General features: G+C 55.5%; 1 protein-coding gene across 1 annotated transcript; it reads left to right on the top strand.

The window, feature by feature from the left end:
• The first annotated feature begins 108 nt into the window (after window positions 1-108).
• Tmem201 (transmembrane protein 201) lies at window positions 109-23,779 on the top strand. Its single transcript, XM_059255403.1, has 11 exons — window positions 109-302; window positions 6,439-6,559; window positions 7,142-7,336; window positions 8,308-8,484; window positions 9,941-10,290; window positions 10,768-10,971; window positions 15,813-16,045; window positions 20,541-20,612; window positions 21,119-21,412; window positions 22,035-22,172; window positions 23,162-23,779. The coding sequence occupies exons 1-11, from the start codon at window positions 190-192 to the stop codon at window positions 23,257-23,259; spliced, it is 1,995 nt and encodes a 664-aa protein (XP_059111386.1). The 5' UTR covers window positions 109-189; the 3' UTR covers window positions 23,260-23,779.
• The last annotated feature ends 1,716 nt before the right edge of the window (window positions 23,780-25,495 follow it).

Raw genomic sequence — 25,495 nt, 5'->3', positions numbered from 1 at the left:
GCCGACGCCCCGCCCATTCAGGCTCGCCCCGAGCTGCGATTGGCTGCACGGCGGGAGCGCGCCGAGTCAAGGGGCGGGCCCGCGCCGGCTACAAAGCGGCGAAGGTCACGGCGCAAGCAGGAGCGCGCGGGCCGCCGGGAATCCCTTCTGCGGCCCGCGCCCCCGACCCACCGACCCCGCCCGGGAGCCATGGAGGGAGTGAGCGCGCTGCTGGCCAGCTACCCCACCGCCGGCCTGGCGGGGGGCCTGGGGATCACGGCGTGCGCCGCCGCCGGCGTGCTGCTCTACCGGATCGCGCGGAGGTGAGTGCGCGTCCCGCTGCACGCGGCCCGGGCCGCCGCCCCGCCCCCGCGAGGCCACGGCGGAGTCTCCGCTGCGGTCCAGGCCTGCTTGCGAATGCGCGAGACCCTTTCTGCCCCTCCTCCCTTCCCTCACCCACTAAAGACCTCGTCGGGAAGCAGCCTCCGAGCGTGGCTGGGGGAGGGGGCTCTCTGCTTGCTCATCCCTTCGAGGCCTGAGCCCCTGGCTGTACTGCTCTGCTGGGCCTCTGCAGCCCATCGGTTAGGGTGATGAGAGCTGGCACTGGGTGGTCCGCATGCGATGGCAGTAACACTCCTCACGGAAGCTTCCTCCGGAGAAGCCTTCGAGCTTAATACTTAGGAGAGGCACGTGTGAACAGGAGCGGCTTGAGGCAGAAGCCTGCAGTCCACACATTTAGGGAACTTGTCTACCCAAAGGTGAGGAACGCTGTACTCCTTGGACACCTGTCTGGGATGGGTTTGGGGGCAGGACTCTGCCCTGCCATGGCTTAGAGTTCACGTGGACACCAGTACCCAAAGCTGGCCTTGGCCATTCGCCTCCATGGTCAAACCCCAAAATGGAATACCTTCTGAAGCATGGTGAAGGAATAGCCCACCTGGTCACATTTTCTGAGAACGGGAACATATACGGCTTTATGGAGCCTCTTGGGGACAGCCAGGGATGTGCAAAGCTGTGGTTTGAACTCCTGTCAGCCTGGCTGATGGGTTGCCTTCCTTATCTCCTGAGGTGGAAGACGGGCAAAGGGCAAAGGTGTTAGAGGTAGGTGAGTCACTGGGGGCTTCTGAGGAGGGAAGAGTGGAAATCAGCTGTGTCTGGAGGAGGAGGCCACATCCCAGGCGGGACTGAGAGAGTGCCAGACTCTAGGGATCTCGACCCAAGCTTCTCAACTTGTTCTCACCCAGTTCTTGGAAGTCAGAGGGGCCTGTAGAGCCGCCAGCCCAGAGCAGCCCCTTTTTACCTACCCAGGGAGCCTGGGCAGTCTGTTCTGTCCCAAGCAGAGCTTGTCCAGAGCCCAGGCTCCTGGTGCCGCTGCCTCTCTACCAGCCCAGAATAGGGCACGTGGCCAGAAGAGCAGAGAGGGACTGACTGTGGCAAGGACTGGGTCACTGCCTGCCACCCCTTCCTTCTGCCAGAGACAGGAATCTGACGCCTTGGTGAGGTGCAGGGGAGCCAGTGCCCCCTTCATGCTCACACCAGACTGTCAAGGGAGAGTTTGCTGCAGATTGGTCAAAGCATGGTGCTGTGTGGTGTCTTCGTGAGCTCTGGCTTTCATCAGGAGGTAAATTGACCACTCACAATTCTGAAGCAAGACTGGCTTAGCAAGAGGCTGCAGCTTTTCCCTTCCCTAGAGGGGAGTGCTGTGGCAGAGAATGGGGCTTGAATAAGCAGGAGGAAGGCCTACAAGGAGTTGTTTTTGGAAGGCCACTGGGTGGAGTGGGTGTTTGCAGCTAAGCAGAGAGAGAGAGCAGAGGGCAGGACTGTGGCCCTGGGGAGCCATGTGAAGAAAATGTCTCGTTAGCTCTGTTCAGGTCAGTCCTTCCTCAGTTTTAAAATTGGCTAAAGTGTGGCTGTACGTGGTGGCACTCTTTAATCCCAGAGGCAGGTGCAGGTAGATCTTTGAATTCAATGCCAGCCTGGTGTACAAAGTGAGTTCCAGGACAGCCAAGGCTACACACAGAGACCCTGTCTCAAAAACACATGCACAGTCAGGCGGTGGTGGCACACGCCTTTAATCCCAGTACTTGGGAGCCAGAGCCAGGTGGATCTCTGTGAGTTCAAGGCCAGCCTGGTCTACAGAGTGAGATCCAAGACAGGCACCAAAAACTACACCTTGTCTCGAAGAACCAAGAAAACACATACATACATACATACACACACACACACACACACACACACACACACACACACACAATTGACCAAAGTGGTTGCTGGGAAATCCACTAGAGCCCAAATCCGGCCACCCTGCTTCCTTACCCATGGAGTTTTCTTGTCCTGGTTACTATTAATGATGAGAGCAGCTGCCATTCCTGCCCAGGTGACAAGTGACAAGCAATGAGTACCTGCCATTAGATAGCAGCTCCAGTGAGGCAGGTACTGCCATTCTCACCCATTTTACAGCTGGGGAAACAAAGCCTCGAGGACTGCCCTTTATCTCCCAGCTGTAAGTGGAAGATCCCGTCCCACCCACACTGTGCTACTAGCCGAGCTGCCTCTCTGTACCTGTAGTTCTGGGGTAGAAGTCCCACATCCCTCTTCCTGTGCCACAGCTCTTCATGCTACTGCTCAGACACGTCTTATCCCTTTGCATAATGTACTTGGGATTGGGCCCTTGTAAGTGCGTCTCAGCACCCAGCACGGTCCTGCTTGCACAGCCTGTGGTGTCTGCCCGTGTTTATGGAGGTGAGGGGAGCACAGCCTTGCTCGGATGGATAGCAGAGCCTGTCCTAGCATTCAGAGACCCTCTGACAGTTAGTCCTGTGTCCGGACTCACCGCAGCACTCACTGTTCTGAGCTGCCCACTCCAGCTGAGTGGACGCCACTTTATGTGAACATTTCATGTGACCCTCTCCTGCTGAGGGCACCTGTTTGTGAGTGACAGCATGTGCACTGCATGTTGGCTAGCCAATCCTGTGGCATCTGTTGCCAACTACTCTGTGAATTGTCGTTCTTCTTGTATCCCGATCCGGGCGGTGCATATTGCTCATGTGTCTCCGAAAGCCTTGAATGGTGCTTGATGTGATGTGTCTGTCCCCAAGGGATCAGTTTGGGGGTCTCTGCTGTTGTCAGTGACATTGCTGTGAGATGGGATGGGAGATCTGGACCACCTTGGTCCAGGGTGTGGAGAGTTGCAGTCATTACTGCTGCTACCATTGAAGCCCAGGATGTGCTCCTTGGACTCTTCCTCTTCGGTGAGGTCACACTTGGAAGAGCAGAGAAGGCACATCCTGTGAAGCTGAGCTTTCCTTGGACCCTGAGGTCCAAGCCTGGCTCTCACAGGCCCCTTAGGGAGAGATGGGCACACTGGCCCCCCACAGACTCAGAGCAGCTCAGGACAACTGAGCTCCATTCAGAGTCTTCTGTGTGACATAGCCTGGGCCCGGACTGATTCCTGAGTAGTGCATCTATGCTGAGGTGTGGGGGCAGGAGTGTGGCTCTACCTGAATGTCCTGGGCTGATGGAGAAGACATCACCTGAGGCACATGTCCGTGTTTCCTCCGTGTGTGTTCCAAGCCCATGGAGAGGATGCCAGGCACGTAGTTGCCCTGTCCCCTTCTATAAGGATCCATCCACCATGGTTCCTTCAGGTTCCCTCTGGCATCCCAAGAGTTAAGTGTCAAGGTGATCAGCTGGGGAAATGGTTTTCAGGTCCTCCACCCACCCATGGCGGTATGAGTTGGGCCTGGCCATAGCTGAGATGCTGCCTCTGCCAAGTCACCTTCCTTCCTGTGTTAAAGGGACATTCCATCTCATCACCCGCCACCTGCTTCCCCAAACATGATTCATCATAGAATCGCGGTTGTGGGCTTGAGGAAGAACAGTGGTCCAAGGAGTTTGCGAGGGAAACCTGAGGGGACCCTCAACAAAAACTGGGTGAGTTCTGAGGCCAGAACTGCCTGGTGTGCCCTGGGGACAGTGTAGGACCTGTAAAGTGGCTGCCAGGACTGTTTTCATGCTCACCCACCCTCTGGTACATGATGAGCAGTGCTGGTTGGTGCTGGCGGGTCTGAGATTCTGGCCAACCGCCCTGCTACTCCTGCCCACATACCTTTTGGGGCTGCCTCTGCAGGATAGCTTCTGGTGTAGAGATCTCACCTAGCCGTGGTGAACAGTGGTTGTTTTCGCCACAAAGAATACTCTCTTGCAGCATCCACCCCTGGATTAACCTCTGACTTTAGGGAAGATGAATCCCCCGCCTTCCACTTCCACACCAGGCTTTTTCCAGAGGCCAGGAGCCATTTCCCTAGCAACAGAGCTGGAGACCCATAGTGGAAATGATGGCTTCCTGGGTGGGAGGGGCTTCCTGGCAGACTCGTCAGGCCAGAGCCACAGTCCCCGCTTGTCTGTCTTTGGTACCCAAACAAAGCAAGCCCAGAAATTGGCCTTTCCCGTCAACTAGAACAGAGCTAAGGAACCCCAGAGGCAGGTGGATGTGTTGTCTCAGACTCAGGGGCAGATGAGAGGTCACACTGCCTAAGTACCAGCTATGAGGTATGCCTCATGCATAATTATAAAGAGGCCTATAAAAGATGTACAAATTACCACAAACTAAGTGCTTAATTGCCTAGGAATGCCAAACACACGGGCATCCCAGCAGAGCACATTTCCAGACCTCCAGCCCCAGCTGGTGCTGCAGGGTTCTGCATTGCTCTTTCCATTCGGGGGCCAGTAGAGTTGTCAAGTACCAGGTGGTAGCAACAGTCTCCAGGGCAAAGTCTGAGCAACCCATTTGAAAAATGAGGGATTAAAATGAAGCTTCTCGGAGGTAGAGTGACCGTAGAGACCGGGCACAGGTTACCCTGCCCAATGCACTGTCTCCAGGTTTTCCTGATGACCCTGTGCTGGCTTTGTGGGCTTGTTTTTAAACAAGTGTGTGTGTGTGTGTGTGTGTGTGTGTAAATGCAGGTGCCTGTGGAGGTGTTGAGGCCAGAGGCATCAGATCCCCTGAAGCTGGAGTTGTAAGGGATTGTGAGCCACCAGAAGTGGGTCCTGGGATCCAGACTTGGGTCCTCTGCAAGAGTGAGTGATCGATCTTAACTGCTGAGCCATCTCTCCGACACTCCTTCCTATCTTGAGGGTTTGGACCTGAACTGAGGTAGAAGGAAGTGTGAGGCGGGGCTGCTAGAGAGCCCCAGCCTCACCATCCTGTGTCCCTGTCATCTATTGACATTGACTAGGCTAGAACACTGCTCAGAGCTTCCCAAGAGCAGGCCCCTGTGAGAGGGGTCTTCTTACCCCAGCTGCCAGGATACCTTCCTTAACCTGCCCGCAGTGGGTAGAAGGGAGTGGAGCTGCTGCCGGGCAGTGTGTGCTGACTCAGGAACTAGAGCCCCACTTCCAAGGCTGGGCTCCTGACTAGAGGGCCTTTCCTCCATCACAAAGCTCCTCATTCTTCTCAGTGCATTCTTGTGACATCCAGAAGCAGCTGGTGCTGGGCCCGGTCCACTTTACAGCATGGCTTACATGCGGAGTTTGACAAATGGGGACCTCCCGGGGACACACATACGTGAGTCCATAGCCAGGGATCCATAACCAGGGATCCGGCCCTCCTCTTTCAGGATGCTAAGGCCAGAGAGTCATGCTGTGAGGAGCCAGGCCATCTGTGTGAGGTGGCTCACTCTCCCCAGGTCTCAGCAGTACCCCTGAACTAGACATGGCCCCTGAGTAAGACCGGGCAAAAGCACAAGGTCTGAATACCGAGTGAGCGAGCAAGCAAGTGAGCTCCACAGCTGCTGCCCTTCGCTGGCGTTGTTTCTGGATCCTGGGCCTGGCTCTGCTGGGCACTTGCTGTGTGACCTGTGTGTATGCTGCACAGATCCCCAGTGTCCGCCAGGATCATCCTGCGGGCCCCACCTGTTAACCCAGTGTGTGGCCAGCCGCTGTGGGCCCCGCCCCCTCTCTTTACCCAGAAGGCTGGGCCTGCTGAGCAGCTGTGACTTGTCACTGCCCCTGTCACCAGTCCCCACCCCGTGGCCTCCTTGGAGGGATTTTTTCTGGGAAGGACAGAAAGCTCCCTTCAGTCTTAGAACTCTGGAAACATGACTTCTGCACCCTAGGAGCAGACCTCATGGGACGAGGGGTCCTGAGCTTCATCTAACCATCTTGGCCCATTGGCTAGCTAGCCCTGGCCCTGTGCCATCCTGCCACCCTAATGTCTGAGACCTGGACTCCCAGGTGGATACTCAGGAGCCTACAGAGCCGGTGAGTCTCCAGCTGCCTCCTGAGAGTATTTTGTCAGTTATTATCATCCTGGGGGAGCATAGCATCTGAGGAGTCCCTCCTCCCTCCACCATGACGTCCTCCTTTGGCTGGGCCTTCATCTCCACCTCGGATGCCACTTGGTGTGCTTGGATGGTCTCACATTTCACCAAGGTCTTGACTCTTGTCCTTGGTCCACAGGGTGAAGCCAACGCATATGGTGGTCAACTGCTGGTTCTGCAACCAGGACACACTGGTGCCCTATGGGAATCGCAACTGCTGGGACTGTCCCCACTGCGAGCAGTACAACGGCTTCCAAGAGGTGGGTGGGCGGTGCCGAGGCTGCCTCTGAGCTGGCCTCAAGCCACTGTACTCGCACTGTGGTCCTGCCACCATGTCTCCCTCTAAGAAAGAAGAGCAGGTGCAGGGAGCTGTGGCCACTTGCCCTGTCACCACAACAGGTGGCAAGATCGGGGTTCACATCGAGAGCCGAACAGGTCTGCAGCCCAATTGCTGCAGACACTTAAGTCTTCAGCTTCATGGGTGGTTTGTCCTCTGTCACGGCTAGCCACCATAGTGTGTGAGTGTCTGAGTGTAGCTTTTACTGAAACTTAGTAAAACAGACAGCCTGCCACAGGCCCAGCTTGCAGGCTCAGTTCTCAGAGTGTGTGGTTCTTAGGGACAAAGCCGGGGTGAGGTACATGGGCAAGCAGCACCCCAGGCCTGCCCTGATGTACAGGCTAGGTGGCTTCTCAGCACCTGTATTTTTAGAGTTCCATGTGAGACACCATCAGAAGGAATGCTGCTGCTCTTTTGTGTAAAGAAAGCCAGAGTAGGTTTGTCTGAAATCCCGGACCATCCCTGAGTGGGCCCCCACTGACCAGGAGCTGCCTCCCTTCCGCAGAACGGAGACTACAACAAGCCGATCCCAGCACAGTACATGGAGCACCTGAACCACGTGGTGAGCAGTGTGCCCAGTCCCCGCGACCCTGCCCAGCCGCAGCAGTGGGTGAGCAGCCAGGTCCTGCTGTGCCGGAGATGCAGCCACCACCAGACCACCAAGATCAAGCAGCTGGCGGCCTTCACTCCCCGTGAGGAGGTGAGCATGCACGGGCAAGGAGAGCCAGAGAGCCAGCTCTTCACCTCCCGCTCCCCCACATTCCAGCGTGTGTGGCTTCCTTCTCAGCTGGAGCCAAGCTTGTGCTCAGTGTGCTCTTGTGACCACTGGAGAACACCATGGAAACCAGGGCCTGTCAGGCAAGAAGGGTTTGTCCCTGAGCAGAGGGAGGTGGAGACCTTAGGCTCCGGCCGCAGTTTCAGGGGCTACACCCTGGTCTCATTCGCTAGTCTGTCCTGCCAAGCATGGCATCCTGGGAGAAAGATGCCTAGGAAAGAGGGGAAATCAGGAATGAGCCAGGAGACCAAGAGGGAGGGCCATCAAGATGGCTCAGTGGACAAAGACATTTACTGCCAAGTTCGATTCCTGGAATGCTCATGGTGGATGGAGAGAACAAACTCCCACAAATTACCCGATAACATCCACTTACACGCTCACATACATACACTAAATAAATGAACAAATACAATTTTTAATGTTTTTTACAATGAGGCCATGAGAGAAAGATTGACACCAGGTGACTTTCCTGTTTGCCCCAACAAGAGATCAACAGCCATTCCCACTGATGCACTGGCTGGACCTTGCTGCATCTCTGAGGGAGCAAGGATTGGGGCATCTTTGCTCAGCTACTGTGAAACAAAGAACTGGTTGGCCTTTGCAACTCCAGGCTCAGCCAGCAGCTAGCTCCCTGGTGTGAGTTAGACTGTCAGACTCATGGGGGAGGGCGGGCCTGGTCCTGGGTTGTCCTCCTGCCAGAACCTAGAGAATATCAGCTCAACGCCACTTCCTTGAGTGGGTGCTGAGCTACAGAATGTCATTTATGTCACTGTCTTGTGGGCTCCTAGCCTCTGACAGCCCTTATTTCCAGGAGCTCACATGACCATCTGCACAGGCAGGGCCAGCATCTGAACCCAGTTCCCACGTGTAACACAGACCCTCTACCCTACCTGCAGGGCCGGTATGATGAGGAGATTGAGGTGTACCGCCACCACCTGGAGCAGATGTACAAGCTGTGCCGCCCCTGCCAGGCAGCTGTGGAGTACTACATCAAACACCAGAACCGCCAGCTGCGCGCCCTGCTGCTCAGCCACCAGTTCCGGCGTCGGGAGGTTGACCAGGCCCATGGACAGGTCTGAGGCCATGGCGCATTTGGGTGTTGAGTCTGTGTGGGAAGATGCTCTGTGAGCTGGGCCCTAGCGACTGAGACATGGCATAGCATGCCAAGACCCCATGCCTGAGAAACACTGCTTGGTGGCCCCGGTGTCGTCAGCTCTTCCTGACAAGAGTAACTAGGATCGCGATGTGGCTCTCACACACCTTATCCTGGGTTCGAGGTTGCCCTGCTGACCTTTCCACCTTCTAGACACTTGAGGTTGCATTTGTCCCTCCTGGCAGCCTCGTGGCACGTTAGGCCCCGTGGCTCCTGGTTGCAGCTGTGGGAACCAAGTATGGGGCTGAGATGCTTGCAGGGCTGCACACGTGATACACACTAACAGTGCAAGGGGCGGATGACCCAAGAGGACGAGGCTTTGTCATTGTGCAAGCAAGCGCCTGGCTTTTAAACAGTGGTGATAGATCAGGAGGGGACTGTGGCTTAGTGCTGGGGGATTGTCTGCAGAAGGCAACAGTCAGTAGCAAGTGCGTTGCGGTGAGACTTGCCCCACGAGGAAACTCCTCCCCCTGTGTCGGAGATGTGGCCTGCGTCTGCGTCCACTCTGTCCTTTGCATGATGGAGCTGGCCGCTGACCACTTGGCCATGCTCCTTCTGTCCCTGTTCACCTGGGTCTGCACAATAGGACAGGCAGCCCCTGTCCTCAGGTGCTCGGTTCTTATTCTAGCTTTCTGGTTTCTAACCTGAGTAACTTCTTAGCAGAAATGTTAATTGATCTTTTATCCAGAAGTATCTGCACATTTAGTCAAGTTCTAGTTAAGGGTAATAGGGATTTATTTATTTATTTATTTATTTTGGTTTTTCGAGACAGGGTTTCTCTGTGTAGTTTTGATGCCTGTCCTGTATTTCGCTCTGTAGACCAGGCTGGCCTAGAACTCACAGAGATCCACCTGGCTGTGCCTCCCAAGTGTTGGAATTAAAGGCATGCGCCGCCACCACCCAGCTAATAGGAATTTTTGATGAAAACTTGACAGTGATTGAAAAATTTGGAAGAATAACGTCACCAGTGTGTCAAAAGGGTTTCTCTAAAGAACAAGTAGAACTCATCATAGGGAGGCTCCCATGGAGAGAGACCACCATGGTGAAGCTCCCACAGAGAGACCACCATAGGGAGGCTCCCACAGAGAGAGACCACCATAGGGAGGCTCCCACAGAGAGAAACCACCATAGGGAGGCTCCCACAGAGAGAGACCACCATAGGGAGGCTCCCACAGAGAGAGACCACCATAGGGAGGCTCCCACAGAGAGAGACCACCATAGTGAAGCAAGAGCCTGGACTGGGATGGGGCAGCAGTGGCCTGAGCATCAAAGTAAGGGCATAAAAACAGGGCCCTGGCCAGCATCCCACAAGGTGGGCATGGGGTGGCCATTGGTGGCCCTCTGGCTTCTCACTAACCCATCTCTCCCTCCCTCAGAGCTTCAGTTCGTCGGCAATGAAGGCCCCCTTCCAGGTCATCCTGCTCCGTGCCCTGGCCTTCCTGGCCTGTGCCTTCTTACTGTCCACTACACTGTATGGCCCCAGCGAACCCTTCACCCCAGGGGCTGCCCTGCCCCCGGCCCTACCTCCTGGGGGCAACAGCTCTGCTGCCTCGGACAACACCACTACTCAGGCCGAGGGCTGGCAGCAGCTGCTGGGCCTGTTGCCGGAGCACACCACAGAGAAGCTACACGAGGCCTGGGCCTTTGGACAGAGCCACCAGACCAGTATCGTGGCAGTGGGCCTGCTCACCTGCCTGCTGGCCATGCTGCTGGCTGGCCGTGTCAGGTGTGTTCTGAGCCTGGGTGGGCGGAGGTCGGCACACTGCTGCCTGGGGTGGGAACCAAGAGGCCTTGTGGTCCCCTGCTCTGGACCCAACTCCATGCAGCTAGACAAGCCTGTCCAAGTTCTCCAGGGGTCTGGAGGACGACACAGGACTGCAAAGGACAGTGACACTGTCACTTGCTCTCTGCCGCTGTCAGTCACCTCAAAATCTCTAAAATCAGAGTAACAGAAGCCACCTGCTCCTGTGCTGTGGAAACTCAAGTGAGGGCAATTTCCTACCTCGGTTCCCAGGCTAGGCAATGGGTGTAGGAGCAACGGCTTGCTTAGTGCAGGGCAGCCCTGAGGCCTAGGATGGACTCAGACCCTCCACTGGCCTCACTCTGTCTTCTTCTCTGATCTGGACCCAGTGTGGATGGGGTGTGGGACAGGAAATGGCGGGACCACCGGGCACACACTCACCGGTGCTGCTTTCTCCAGCAGGCTCCGACGGATCGATGCCTTCTCCACCTGTCTCTGGGCCCTGCTGCTGGGGCTGCACCTGGCGGAGCAGTATCTGCAGGCTGCTTCGCCCAGCTGGCTAGACACGCTCAAGCTCAGCACCACATCCCTGTGCTGCCTGGTGGGCTTCACTGCAGCCGTGGCTACAAGGAAAGCGACGGGCCCACGGAGGTTCCGGCCCCGAAGGTCAGAGAAGCAGCAGTGACTGCAGGGGTAGGGAGGAGGACAGGTGGTGGACCGTGACCCACCCCAGCAGAGCCTTGAGTTCGCGCTTACCCTCCATTGTCCCCATTGACTTCCCAGCACTACCCAGCCCCCACACCCCGGTGCTTGGTGTTCCCCGGGTGCCCCGGAGCCGCTCACCATTGCCACCGCCTCTGGCCTGTAACCCGTTCATAGCCCCAGTGATCCAAACATGAGTAGCTCCCAGGGGACGTGCTTCCGACCTGTGGCTTCCTGCTAGCTCCAGGAACTCCCATCTTGTCACAGCTCTTCCCTGGCTCTGACTCCAGGTGAGGACGCAGACTGCCGGCCATACTCTTGTCATTTGTCACTGGCTGGGTGACAAGGCCATGACCTCAGCAGGGTGAGCTAGGACTAGAGCAGAGCCGGCCCCCAGCCCTTGAACTTCCTGGTCCCCTGTTTCCTCTCTGCGTCTATTCCCAGTTCCCTGTTTCAAGACCTTCCTGAGACTTCGGGTCCCTCAGGTCCTTCCCTGGCAGTGGAGAGCACAGGTCGTTGTGGTTAGCAGGCCCCTGGAGTCCACCAGGCAGGAGGGTGGATTGTTCCAGACCAGTAGCTGCTCTGCACATCTAAGACCCAAGGAGACACTGTTGGTGACACAAGTCATTGTCACCTTGTTCCTCTCTAGCGTCAGTGGCTTCCTTGGAATGATTTGTGGAGGTGCCAAGGCTTCTGCCCTCAGTTTCTCTGGGAGCAGCTGCAGGGCCCATGTCTCAGCCTCACTCTTAGGCACAGTCTCCACCTTAGGGGAAGGGCCACAGATCAGATGCATGGTTCTCTCAAACCCCAGCTGTCCCTTAGCCTTGGTTAACCATCTGAAGTAGGAAGTGGATCCTTCTGTAGGACCCTGGGGTGCTGACCTCAGTGGGTTTGAGGGCCATGTGAGGTGAAGGGGATGGCCACGTAAAAAGTCATTGTCCAAGGCCCCATCCTGAGCGTAGGCTAATGCTGTACCCACTTGGCATGCTGCCCTCTGGTGGCTCCTGATTGGGTGCACGCCTCCTCCATAGCTGTCCTTCCTACCTTGTCCCGCTAAGGTGCGGCTCCTTGACCAACCTCTGCACCAGAGCCCTGGCAGGAGGGCAAAGGCAGATTACACATGAGTGAGTGTCACAGCAGACACACATCAGCTGCTGGGTCTCTGTGAGGTGGCTTCTTGGAACCCTATTGGGAGCTTGAGAAAGGCACTCAGGCCCCACCGTGGTAAACCCGTTTGAGGGTCCTTAAAGCCGTTCTGCCCTCTGACCCCCTGTAATCAGACAGCAGCCTATGTCTTACTGGGCTTCCGGGTGTGGTGAGCCCGAAGCGTCAGAAGGCTGGGGCTTGTTTCTAGCATCGCAGGGCTCAGCTTGCTCTGGGTGAAGGGTGTGGAAGGCCCCCTCTGAAGAGGTGTGGGTGAGGCCATGTTTGAGATGTGGGCCTGCTACTGCGACCCTGTGGGCCCAGCTGCCTGAGAGAGTAGGGAACGCCTACCTGTCTCTCCCAAGAAACCGTCCTACGGGAAGAAAGATGGGGCAGGTGCTGGGACCGTTGTCTGTGCGTCCTCTTGTGTATTGCGGACCTCACTCTCAAAGAGGCTGGCAGTAGGGTGCTCATTTCTGTGATCTTGGCATTGGATAGAAGCTGGGTGTGTGTGTGTGTGTGTGTGTGTGTGTGTGTGTGTGTGTGTGTGTGTGTATTTAAATTATTTATGATATACAGAACCAGCTCTGGCCAGCCAGGATCCCAGCTAAGCATGTTGCTCCTGCCTTCTGGTGGATGTAGAAAACATGGCGGAACAAGGATTCCTGGTGTTTTAAAGAGTTTTGTGTTACTTATTAACATTAATAGTCCTTTTGTTGGTGTGAGAAAGTGCCAGAATGTTCTGGTGTCGCTGGCAGAAGCTGAGGGAATGTGGGCACCCTTGGATTGTGGCTTGTAGATTGGGGACAGCCTCCAGGCCAGCCCTGGTCAGAGTGGGATCATCCCAGGTATATACAGGTTGTATCCCTGAAAAATGAAGGGAGCCTCGGCTGTACTCCCCTCTGGGTCTGGGGTCCCCGCACTGGCCCAGCAGACTCTCCAGTAACACTTGCCCTGGGGTAAAGCACCAGGACCACGCTCCTCCGTCCCCTGGCCAGCCCATCCACCCCGCTACGTCCTTTAACTGCACCCGGTACAAGTCTCGTGTCGTGTAGTAGAATTGTGACTGATTGTCTAGTGACCCTAACCACTGTAACCACCACTGGCCATAGACGTCATGTTTTGAATGCTGTGTTCTCAATAAATGCCTCCTGGGTCCTGCTCATTCCAGTTGGCACCAGGTACCGCGTCTTTTTTTCTTTCATGATTCTTCAGAAGGGCTTCTGTGCCAAGGTGGGAGGTGGGTGGATTTCAGGGCACCGCATTTACACCGGAGTCTGGGGTTGGGAGCAGGTTGGGGAGCTGGTGAGGACATGGAATGGCTGGAGGAGGGCACAGCTGTGCCTTTGTCTTGCTGCCCAGTGTTTTTCCCATGCGGATAGGCTGATGCTTGAGCAACTACACTCTGTGGACCTGTGAGGAGGAAGGTTTGAGGCTCCCCTCAGGGTTGGATTAGTGAGTTCCGGCCTCAGCCTGATGACCCTTCTCACAGTCAGGGCTCCCAGGAAACAGGAGACTCAGAGCGTTGAGTTCGAGCATGCAGGCTTTTAGAGACCACTCACTAAAGAAGCGTTGGATCCTTTGCAAAGGACGCTACCTCAGGGACTGCCCAGGGCAGAGCAGAGCTGAATCCCTGCCAGGCTCCCACCTTTGGGATCCACTCATCTGCTGATGCCACTGTCACAGCCAGAGGGAACAGACCTCCAAAGCCCTCTCTCACAATGCTAGCATTGTCAGAGGCTTCAGGACACAGTGTCCTGTGCTTAGTGGCCAGGACTCCCAGGCTTGACCAGGGCATGGCCCCAGGGTTAAGCCCAGCTGGAGAGAGCAGGGATATGCTAACAAAGCCCAGGTCAGCTTTTGGTGCTGACCTCCGTGGCCAGAAAACCATAGTCCCTGCCTGCTGGGACCTTCTTTATGCACTGCATCCACTGCTTGCTGAGCCTTGGGGGCTGCCTATTCCAGGGTCACCCTTGGCTCCTAGCTATGGCAAGAATGGTCCAGGAGGCCTAGTGTAGTGTCCTGCTGCCACCTGCTGGAAGGACTTGGCCATGCCTATGCACCTGCTCTGAGGCTGACTGACCGACTCCCTGCCACAACTTCCACCAGATTCTCAGCAGGGCCATGTTTTCCCACAGGGGCTCACTCACAGTCAGGTGTATACCCGGGTTCCAGCTTTACCTCTGCTGGCCCTAAAGTGCCAGAATGTGTCCCCCCTGGGCCATTCATTAAGGTCCCTCCAGACTCAGTTGTAATCCCGAAATGGAAAGATAAACTGCACTTTGATTGGGGGGGGGGGGGTTTGTTTTTGTTTTGGGTACTGCAAATCAAACCCAGACAGACAGACAGACACACACACACACACACACACACACACACACACACACACACACACGGCAAATACTCTGCCGCTGAGGTAAACCCTATCCCACAAAAGTCAACTTTTCTGCTTAAGACCTTAGAGTCTTAGAGCGAGGAGTAGAGCTCCTGCCAGCCCTCAGGAGGAGTGAAGTTAGGGGGCATCCAGGAATGGCCTCTGCAGGTTTGCTGTGCCCTGCTTTCCTGTGTTTCCCAAACACTGAGCTGGAAGGTCGGGTGTTTCACAGTCCTGTGCAAGAGACTGGCAAGGTCATCTGACTCTCTGGGCGTTCACCATGTGGCTACATACATTTCTCTCACAAAACTGAAAAATGGGAAAGAGGTGGTGTGGAGCTTGGCTAGCAGTAGCCTCCCCAAGCACTCGGCCATGACGGCCTGGGGACCTTGGCCCCTGCTCACCATGAGGCCTGACCCTGCCAGCCCATCCATCGGCACATTGTCTGCTGGGCTCAGTTGTCCCTTGGGACCGAGGTAAGGCTGGATACCGGAAGCTCCTTCCAGATGGCAGACTAATGTATTAACTGCCTCTGTCTCCCCCCCTCCCCCCTCTGTAATCGGGTGCCTTAATCGGAAGCATGGTTGACATTCCGGCCTGTGGCCGTCAGGTTCTGTTGTGTGATCTGTACTGTTCTCAAGTTAAAGAGACACTGTCACCTTCTGTCTTTTGGGCAGCTTGGTGGTTGTTTGGGGGTCTTTTCTAAGATTGAGCTTGGTGTGTACACTGTAAGAGCCTTTTCTGGGTGTCCGAGGCCTGGCCATCTCCCTCTGTGCTGCAGGAGGCAGCATCATGAGGCACAGCCCCAGGGAGATGTGACAGCACCCCAGCCCAGTTGGGCACCGCCCAAAGATCACTGAGTCCTGCTGCTCCATTGGGAACTTTTGGCAAAGAGTGGGAGGTGGCCAGAAGAACCCAGGTCCACTGAGCCTCGCTGAGAGCCTGGTCTAGGCATGGAATGTTTGCTTCAGGGCCAGGGTTGGCATGAGGCTGGCCAGGGTAACAGTGTCACTTTAATGCTGAGACCCGTAGTAGAGGTAGATTGCAGTGAGCCTGAGGGGTCGGAGGGGGCATGCAGGGTGGGGTGGGTCCTGCTGGCATCTCCCAGCCACCTGCTCCTAATAAGTGGACAATTGCTCTTTTGCTTCAACTAACGCACGCCTCCTCTGGGACCCCGACTCAGGCCCACCTCACACCCTGGGAGGGGCCGGGCCCCATTGTGCAGAGGCTATCTCCAGAACCTTCCTGGCTCATTCTCCTCCTCTTTGTGCCCCATGGGCCCTTGCAGGTACTTCTCAGGAGACTCTGCCAGCCTTTTCCCCTCCAGCCCCAGCCTGGCCATGCCTTGTCCAAGCATCACAGCCTCGCCAGCATCCCTGTTCATCCCCACCCCACCCGGCTTCCTACCTCTCACCAAGCAACAGCTGTTCCGATCTCCTCGTCGGGTCTCGCCCTCCTCACTGCCAGGCCGCCTCAGCCGGGCCCTCTCACTGGGAACCATGCCTTCTCTGACCAGGACAGGTAAGACCTTGGAAGGATTGATGACCGAATCAGGCTGGGGACAACTGGGCTGGCATCTTGTGAGGGGGAGATGAGGCAATACCAAAGAGGTGTTTTCAACTCCGGCTAAGGAGATGGGCAGGGCCAGGCTCAGACCCAGGTGAGCCCTCTCAGCAACCATATTAACCGATCACATCCCCTTGTTTCCCTCCTGTAGGGAACATGGGCCTGTAGGAGAGTGCTCCTCATGAGTGGTTGTGTTATTTGAAATGATACATTTAAAGGGCTCAAAAAGGGACTAGAGAGATAGCTCAGTCAGTAGGATAATTGCCTCACAATCACAAGGTCCTGGGTTCAATCCCCAATCCTACTAAACCCAGCATGGTAGTGTACACCTGTAACTCCAGCACTCTGAAGGCAAAGTGAGGAGGATCAGAAGTTCAAAGTCACCTTCAGCTACGTAGCCAGTTTGATACCAGCTTGGGCTGCGTGAGACCCTGTCCCCATCCCCGTCCCCACCCCAAAAGTGCTCAGAGTGACAAGTATCCCTTGTGTCTTAGTAAATGACTGCTCACTGAGTTTTATCATTTTTTACCTTTCTTACTGGAAAACTGTGTGCCTGAAGGGCAAGGATTTTGTTTCTATCGATTGTATTTGTTGTTGCTTGTCTTGTGGAGCCTGAAGAGACCAAGCCCTGGCCCTGTCTGGAGGGACTCTGTCTTGCCCCTCACCTTCCTAGTCACATCTTCTAGGTTGGTGTCTTGTTTTTTCATTTTGTTTTTAAATTGTGTGTGTGTGTGTGTGTGTGTTTAGGGGTGTGTGTGTGTAGGGGTGTGTGTGTGTGTGTGTGTGTAGATGTAGGTGTGTGTTTGTGTGTGTGTAGGTGTAGGGGTGTGTGTGTAGGGTGTGTGTGTGTGTGTGTGTAGGTGTAGGGGTGTGTGTGTGTAGGGGGTGTGTGTGTAGGGGGTGTGTGTGTAGGGGTGTGTGTGTGTGTGTAGGTGTAGGGGTGTGTGTGTGTGTAGGGGGGGGTGTGTGTAGGGGTGTGTGTGTGTGTGTGTAGGTGTGTGTGTGTGTGTAGGTGTGTGTGTGTAGGGTGTGTGTGTGTGTAGGGGGGTGTGTGTGTGTAGGTGTAGGGGTGTGGGTGTGTAGTGCACAAGTGCCAAATCATGCATATGAGGTCGGCTCTCTCCTGCCACCTGTGGGATCTGGGAATCGAACTCAGATCGTCAAGCCTGTCCATATGGCTTCTGCCCACTGGGCCATCTCACCAGTCCCACATGTAGTTTTAAACTTGCTTAATCCAGGTGTGTGAGTGACGATTCTTACTTGCCTGAGTCCGCCTCAATCTCAGAAGTGTCCTGTGCCTATGGGTGTTGAGTGAGCTTCAAGGCAGAATGTGGGTACGTCTTGGTTCACCCCCTTTCTTCTTTACTAAACTGTAGCTGCTGGGCTTGGTCATGTAGCCAGGCTCCTACTTAATCCCTCAACAACTTCGTCAGAACCCCAGGACTCGCTCAAGGCCCTCCTACCATTGAGAGCTGGCTGTGAGCCTGGCTGCCAGGCCCCTTAATGCAGGCTGCTTCTCACCCTGACAGACACCCGGACACTGTAGGAGACAGCGTTTGAGCTAAGCAGGGGCATAGTTCCAGGCCTTGAAGTAGAGGTGGGTAGAGATGGGAATGTCCTTAGTGTGGAGGCGTGGGTAACCCCATGAACCAGGTTCCTCTGAGAGAATAGTGCCAGCCTCTCTCTCTTGTTCATCAGAGCAAGTGTCAAGCACTACACAAAGCTCAAGGGCACAGTCACAGGCGGTCCACGCTAACAGTGCTGACAGGCCTCTGTTGTCTGTGCAAGGGACAGCTGTGGTGTGGGGGGTCCTGGAAGGACCGGACCAGGGAAGCCTGACACTGGGAGTGTTTTCTAGAACTCTTGTCACAAGCTGGAAGCCCCGCCCTCCCTCCCCCTGCAGGACCATCTGTGGCAGGACCTACCAGAGCCTCTATGAATGTTAGGGAAGAGGGGTGCAGGTCTTAGGGAGGGCCACTTCTTAGTTCTTTAAAAAATAGAACCAAACTGAACCTGGTGATGCATGCCTGTGATCTCAGCATTTGGGAGGCTGAGGAACCTCAGAGTTCAAGGCCAGCCCAGGCTACACAGCAGGTTCTTGTCTCTAAATAAATAAATAATAAAAACAAAAAACAAGAGCAGCAGCTAGGCAGTGAAGAGTGCACCCTGAGCCGGGCGGTGGTGGCGCACGCCTTTAATCCCAGCACTCGGGAGGCAGAGCCAGGCGGATCTCTGTGAGTTTGAGGCCAGCCTGGGCTACCAAGTGAGCCCCAGGAAAGGCGCAAAGCTACACAGAGAAACCCTGTGTCGAAAAACCAAAAAAAAAAAAAAGAGTGCACCCTGTTCTTACAGAGGCCTCTGGGTCTGTGGCCAGCATCCATGTCGTGCAGCTTACCACCTCCTGTAACTCCAGCTTCAGGATATCCAACACCAAGGCGAGGCGGGCCCTGCCCTGTGCAGGAAGCAATTCCCCTAACCCTGTTTACCTAGCTCCAGGCTCTGCCGGCCACCTACTCAGCTGTCAGTGTGCCCCTTCCCCTCTGCTGCTCTTAGGGGGTAAAATGGGGGCGATCCTGGCAACTGTGAGAAGTTGTGTTGCCGTGGTGTTCTTTTCCCTGTCTGACATAGGCCAGTCATGTACACTGGGGGTTATGAGGATTTACTGTATGCAGCAAACTAAAGAATTAGCCTCTAAGTCAGCTGGTTGCTGCTAGCATGCACCCGAGTCTCATCAGGGTACAGGGCCGGGGCCTTGGGTTCAAACTGGGTGTGCAGCTCAGTGATAGATAGAACACTTACCTAGGGTACACAAGACCCTGGGTTCTCCCTGGCATCTATAGTAATAGCAATAAAATGAGGCAGTTGTTGCGGAGTTTTGGTGAGAGGAAACAGACCAGCTGGCCAGGCACTCAGAAGTGGACCCTCTGCAGAAGTGACTGCTGGTCATAATCAGGAGGGGGTCCTGAAAGCAACAGAGGCTTCGCTCCTTGCCTTCTCAGTAGAGAAGTGTATCCCGTGTGTCTTCTGCAGCCCCAGGCTGGCAGCTGCCAGTGCCAACAGCTCTGCCCTGGGTCCCCAGGTTGCACTGACTGAGAACAGCAGGATTGACAGACTTCTATCTCAAGCCCCTTGGGAGAGGAAGGTTGCAGTCCCAGTGACAGTTTGGCCTTTGCTACAGGGCTCCCTGCTCTTAGAGACAGGAGGTCTCTCTGTTGAGGCATGAGGTGGCAACAGAGTTCTTTGGGTCCAGGTTATGCCCTCTGGAAGAGTGATAGGTGGACCCCAGTCTCCAAAAGGAATAGGTCCTGAGCACGTTCTTGCTATGGTTCACATACCAGGAGACCAGGTCTAGAGCTCAGACACCAGGTGGGCCTCCTGTCTTTCCCTCCCTGCCTTCCATCTGTCCCTCTCTCTCTCCTTCTGCATGCTTCTGCTTCTCTGCCAGACGCTAAATCCTGCCTCTCGTACTTCATCGAGATCCCTTTTCCCAGCTCCCACAGATCTGCTTTGCGGGCACTCTGATGGGCATACTTCAGTTGCAGAGCCCTTTCCCAGGCATCTGGCCTAGCCAAGAGGGGAGGAGGGACCAGCATGGCATTTCAGCCGCCTGAAGCTAGGCATTTGGAAAAGCATGAGATGTGAGACAGGGCCCTGCCCTGAGGGTGTACTTAATTTAGGAAGAGGCTGTGTTGGGTTCCCCATAGGTCCAGTGATTTGGGACTGAGAATTATGGAGACCCCTGGGAAAGGATAGTGGAACTCAAGATGACTGGAAAGTGGTGCCTTGGGGTTGGAGAGATGGCTCCGTGGTTAATAGCATTGGTTGCTCTTCCAGAGGACCCAGGTTCAATTCCCAGCACCCACACGGCAGTTGACAACAATTGGTAACTCCAGTTCCAGGTGGTCTGGCACCCTCTTCTGGTCTGGGTTGGCATTGCATTCATATAGTGCACACGCATGCCAGTGAACATTCATGTACTTACATTTTAAAAATGAAGGTTTTTTTTTTTTGTTTTTTTTTGTTTTTTTTTTTGGTTTTTGGAGACAGGGTTTCTCTGTGTAGCTTTGCGCCTCTCCTGGAACTCACTTGGTAGCCCAGGCTGGCCTCGAACTCACAGAGATCCGCCTGGCTCTGCCTCCCGAGTGCTGGGATTAAAGGTGTGCGCCACCACCGTCTGGCCCTAAAGGTTGATTTTTTTTTTTTTAAATATTGCGTTGTGTGGAAAGAAGGTCAAACAATGAAGAAGCAGAGACTGTGGCCACTGCTGACTTCCTCTGACCCACTGGAGACTTAAGTGTCTTCATTGGCAAGGTGGGAATGTTCCCACGTGTCCTGGACGGCAGTACCTGTTTTCATGAAAGCATGTAGTACTGTGTGGCTGGATGTGGGGACAGAGGGTGGTGGCCGTCACCCTCGGGTCTGTCTATGTTGCATTTCTCTTTCTGTGTAGACTCAGGATACCTGTTCAGCGGGAGCCGCCCACCGTCTCGGGTATCTCCACCTGGGGAGGTTTCTCTTTCAGGTAAGGAGGAGGAGAGCTGGCAGAAGGGACAGGAAGGCTGGTAACAGGTGCCCCTGAGGTGATTGACTGTGAGCTTTGGGGGCAGTGGACCTGGGTTCAGACCCCAGCCCCGGGCAAGAGATGAACATGGATGTGTCTAGGTTTCCTTGATGTGAAGTAGGGGGGGAGGTTGGGTCAGACAATACCACACTGTGTTCACAGGTAGCCAGGTGCCAGCTGCAGTCCTAGCAAGTCAGGCCAGCTGACCTCAGACCAGCTCTCAGCCCAGGGAGGTCTAAGACAGATACAAGGCTCTAGGACATCCCAACCCTCCCCCTGCTCAGTTCCTGGTGTGGCCCTGGCCCCTCCCCCCTCAAGTTCCTGTAGGGCTTCCCACTTTCCCAGCCTGCACCTTACCTGCTTCATGGGCTGAGGGAAAGCACCAGGTGCAGGTGGCCGTGTGGCCGTCCAGTGCCACGTGTTCCTGTCTGCTGTCATAACTGTCTCGTCTCCCTCCCTCTCTGCAGACTACTTCTCTCTGCTGTCAGGCGGCTTCCCCGCTTCCGCTCTCCCTTCCCCGGCACCCTCCGTGGCCAGCTCCATGGCCTCCAGCTCTGGCTCTCTGCGCCACCGCCGGCCCCTCATCAGCCCTGCCCGGCTCAACCTGAAAGGGCAGAAACTGCTGCTCTTCTCAGCCCCCGGGGAAGCGCCCAATACCCCCAGCAGCTCGGAAGAGCACTCACCGCCCAGTGGCAGCCTCTTCGTTGAGCCTCCACAGCTCGCCCAGAGGACTCACGTGCGGGACACGAAGCACACCATGGGTATGTGTGGGCCTGAAGCGTGCGGTAGGTGCTGCCATGGGAGCTGTTGGCTGATCCCCGAGGTCATCTGGTACTGTGGTGGGGCTTTGTAGTCACTCTTAGGCACTAGACTATCCAGTGTGGCTCTGGTGATCTTGAACCCTCTCTGATGGGTGCCTTTACCCTTTCCTCTTAGAACTGACTTTCAGGGTCCTCATTTACTGGGACCTGGAAAGCCTGTGCCTGTCATGGGTGCTTTCATTTTCTACCAAGCATTTTTAAAAGTTAATTGGACTCTGTTAAACTTTAGACCTTGACGTGGGGTGTGTGGCTTTCTTGGGTCTATAAATGTGAGTAGATTTGACCACGGGGGCTAAGTGGTGCCGAGAGGAGGGGATAGGTAGACAGTCCGCGGCCCTGCAGCTGCTCTGGTCCTCAGCCTCAAGCCTCACTGCCTCGTGGGACTTGCTGGTGCCGGTCGGCACGTAAGCGCTGCCCTGACCGCAGCACGGGTCCAGACGAGGCCCTGGCCCCGCCGCTCCGTTTGGGACTTGTGAGGACCTCGTCCTGGGACCGAAGCGGAGCTGCGGGGGTGTCGTGGTGTTGACCTGTGAGCGCAGTGGGGTCACTCTTCCTTCTGCAGACATGAGATCGATGCTGGTCAGAGACAGCGCCTGCAGCGGCCACTCCATCAAGAAAGAGGATGACTCGTCTCGGTCCTCCACGTGCGTGGTGGACACCACCACCAAAGGGTGCTCGGAGGAGACAGCTCCCTGGAAAGGTCTGTGACCCCAGCCAGGGTGGGTGAGCCATCCCAGGCTCCCTTTCTGGGGATTACAGTGTCTGTGACCAAGAACCTTCTAGATGCCACATCTGTGATTACTCCCCACTAGTTCATCCAGCTGTTCATAGCCATGGGTAGCCCAGGGCTCCTGTGAGCAGACACTGAGGACTCTGGAGTCTCAATGTGGTAGCAGGTTGTAGACCTGGGCGCTTTAACAGCTTCCTGTTTGGGTCAGAGGGCCGCCAGCCCCCTGGGTTGGTCCTGGTTTACCGACAGGCAGGGTGTGAGACTATCAGTGAATCCTGGTGACCTCCCCCACATGGGGGACACAGGACACTGGTAATGGATGGGACAGGTCAGCAAGTGAGGTTTCCTGACTGGGAACCAGTACTGCTCCAGAATCAGATCTGAAGTGTGGTCTGGTGACTTTGAGGTCATGGTGAATAGACCTGGGACCTCATTCTACTTTTGGTTATTATGTTGAGCAAGGTCTCCTGTAGCCCAGGCTGGCTTTGAACTCACGAAGCTGAGAATGCCTTTAATCTCCTTATCCACTGCCTCTATCTCCCCAGCGCTGGGATCATAGACACATGCCACCATTCCCAGCTCTGAGTCTACTTTTTAATCTCTGAGATGAGCAGGGTAGACCCCCATGAGCCCCTATTTCTTCCTTTGTGACATGAGTATCTTGGTTGCTCCTTTGTTACCTGGGTGCAGTCACAGGCAGCCTGACCTAGAGTCCATGTTGTTACTCAGGTTCTGAAAAGAAATGCCTTCAGAGAAGCAGGGCTAACCAGTACCCCGGGAGGGCCCCCAAACAGCCAGTACCCCGGGAGGGCCCCAGTCAGTATCCCCAGAGGGTTCCAGGGAGGACTTTGCTAGAGGGAAGACTAGCTGTGGCCTGGCCAGCTGGGTCGGCCTGAGCACCCCATCTGAGGACTGGGGTACCAGCCACACTGCTTCTGACTCGTGTCTTCTTATAACAGCTCGTGTTGGTCCCTCTCTGCTCCGGGGCCTCCTGGCTGTGAGCTTGGCCATCAATGCACTCTTCACCTCAGCCTACCTGTACCAGAGCCTGCGCTGACCACCTTGAGTGCCCGCCCTTCCCGAGGGCACTGCCCAGGTGCATGCTGCTTCCACCACTGCCGCGCAGATCCCTCCCTGAGGGGCTCTGTCTCCGCCTTGACACCAGGGCCCTTGACCCCCGGGGTTGAGTCCCTGACCTCAGGATACCTGCTGTCCCCACGACAGACTGCAGACCTCCGCTGTGTTTGGTGCTGACACTGACCCTGAAGCCGGGGGTTTCTGACATCTGCCCGCCCCAGGGGCACCAGTGCTACTGCGGCTGCAGCAGGCCAGGCTGCCTGTGCCCTCCTGCTGCTGCCCACTCAGTCACATCTTCCTCTCTACTCAGACACCAGGGGTCTGCCTCAGAGCCCCGCCCAAACCCACATGAAGAAGGCCCCTGGGAGAAGCATGTGGAGCCTGAATCACTTCCTCCTTACACCTGCCCACTCCAGAGAGCAAGCCTCTCCCCAGAGCAGGCACCTGGAGCCCACCTTGCCCTGACTCGGCCCCAGGCGGGGCTGAGCAGGTGGGGAGCCGGGGACTCTCACCTGTGTTCATCTCCCCCGACTCCTGCCTCATACCTGTTTGGTGACTTCTGGTGACTCTCAGCAGGTAGCTCCTTGTCCTGAGAGCACCGCAGCCACCTTGGCCCGTTTGTCCAAGCCTCCCTCTCACGTCATCCAGGGGCCTTGACTGGTCTGTCAGTTCCACGTGAGCTGCACAATGCAGATGAGACTGGACCGCCCCCACACCCAGACCTCTTCCTCCTTCAGCCCGAGGCTACTGTGCTCTCCCGCATCCCGCCCCCACTGTGTCCCACATGACCTCTGGCTCCAGGCCACCTCAGTCGGCCTTCATGCCCAACCACTGCCCTGCTGAGGACACCACAGGCTTGTGGAGCACATGTGTCCGTGAGGAAGGAGGAGGAACCTTGGCCTAACCCTGGCCCTCTCGATACTGTGGGGCCACATGTGTCTGGGGGTCAGTCAGTCCCCATCCCAGGCTTTGGCCCCAGGCACGTGTGTATGTGTGTGTGAGTGTACATACGTGTGTCTTTGTGTTACACTGCTTGGGATTTGTTGTGGGGGAGGGGCATGGGGCAGGGAAGGGTCTTCACTGACATTCAGGGATAAAATTGAACTTTATTTTTCTACACATTTTTTGCCAGGTGAGGCGTATGCATTGAAACAGACGCCTCCAGCTCTCCCTGCCAGGGAGGTCATTTCTTAAGCTCGGGTTCTTAAGCTTGGGGTGCTTTAGTACTCTTCTTTTTTTTTAAACCATAGGGAAGGAGGCCTGCCCTGCCCTCCTGTCTAGGAGCTCTTGATGACGTCCTGGATGTCTCACACTCCAGCATGTGGGCAATCAGGACAGTGTCAGGATTCCATGAGTCCAGCGGCCACCAAAAGTCCCGCTTGGAGGTGGCTCTTCTTGGTCTACATTTGTATAGTGGGCGTGTCAGGTTTTAACATTTGTTTTCTTGCCTAATGAAACCAAAATGTTCCCCAGCATCCTGTCTCCTGCTCTGAAGAAGCACCCAGGGAGACGCTGTGGCCCCTCCCAGTAGCACAGCAAGCCAGCCTGGCACCCTGTGCACCCATGAGGGCCTTTTACTTATGTTTTGACTCATACATAAAACATGACGTTATTTTTCTTTACAAAAGCAAAAAAAAAAAAAAAAAAAAACTTAGAAAAAAACATACCAACCTTTGACTTCTACCAGGCTATGTTGTCTGTATTCGTTCGCTGGAATCCCAGGATGGAGTGCCCTGTAGGTAGTTGGTACAGAGAATCTGTGGAGTTCTGACTCTGGAAGGAGTGAGCTAGGCTGTCCGCTACTGATCTACACCCGAGGCCTGATGACCCACAGCAAATGATGGTGTGGCAGGCACGTGTGTCACCGAGCACTCCCTGCCTCAGGCTGGAGAGATGGTCGGCTCTCCTTTCTGTTGCTGTGGAAAGGCACCCCACCAAAAGTTGATTTAGATTATAGTTCCAGCTCACAGTCGGTCATTGAGGGGCATTAAGACAGGAGCTTGAAAGCAGGCCTGCGTTGCTAATCCACACAGCCATTAACTCTGACCAAGGAACTCAGCCAAAGAAGTAGGGCAGGGACCCTGGGGGTGCTGCTAGCTGACTGACAGTCTGGGCTTTATACAGTTCGAGGCCCCTGCCCAGGTGGTGCTACCCCTAGTGGGCTGGGCTCTTGCGGCTACATCAGTTAAGGCAATTCACAGACATGCCAACAGTTA

This window comes from Peromyscus eremicus, chromosome 2, assembly GCF_949786415.1.
Source record: "Peromyscus eremicus chromosome 2, PerEre_H2_v1, whole genome shotgun sequence".
Classification (NCBI taxonomy): Eukaryota; Metazoa; Chordata; class Mammalia; order Rodentia; family Cricetidae; genus Peromyscus; species Peromyscus eremicus.
The sequence above is the reverse complement of the archived record's forward strand: the minus strand, read 5'-3'. Positions and strand labels throughout refer to the sequence as shown.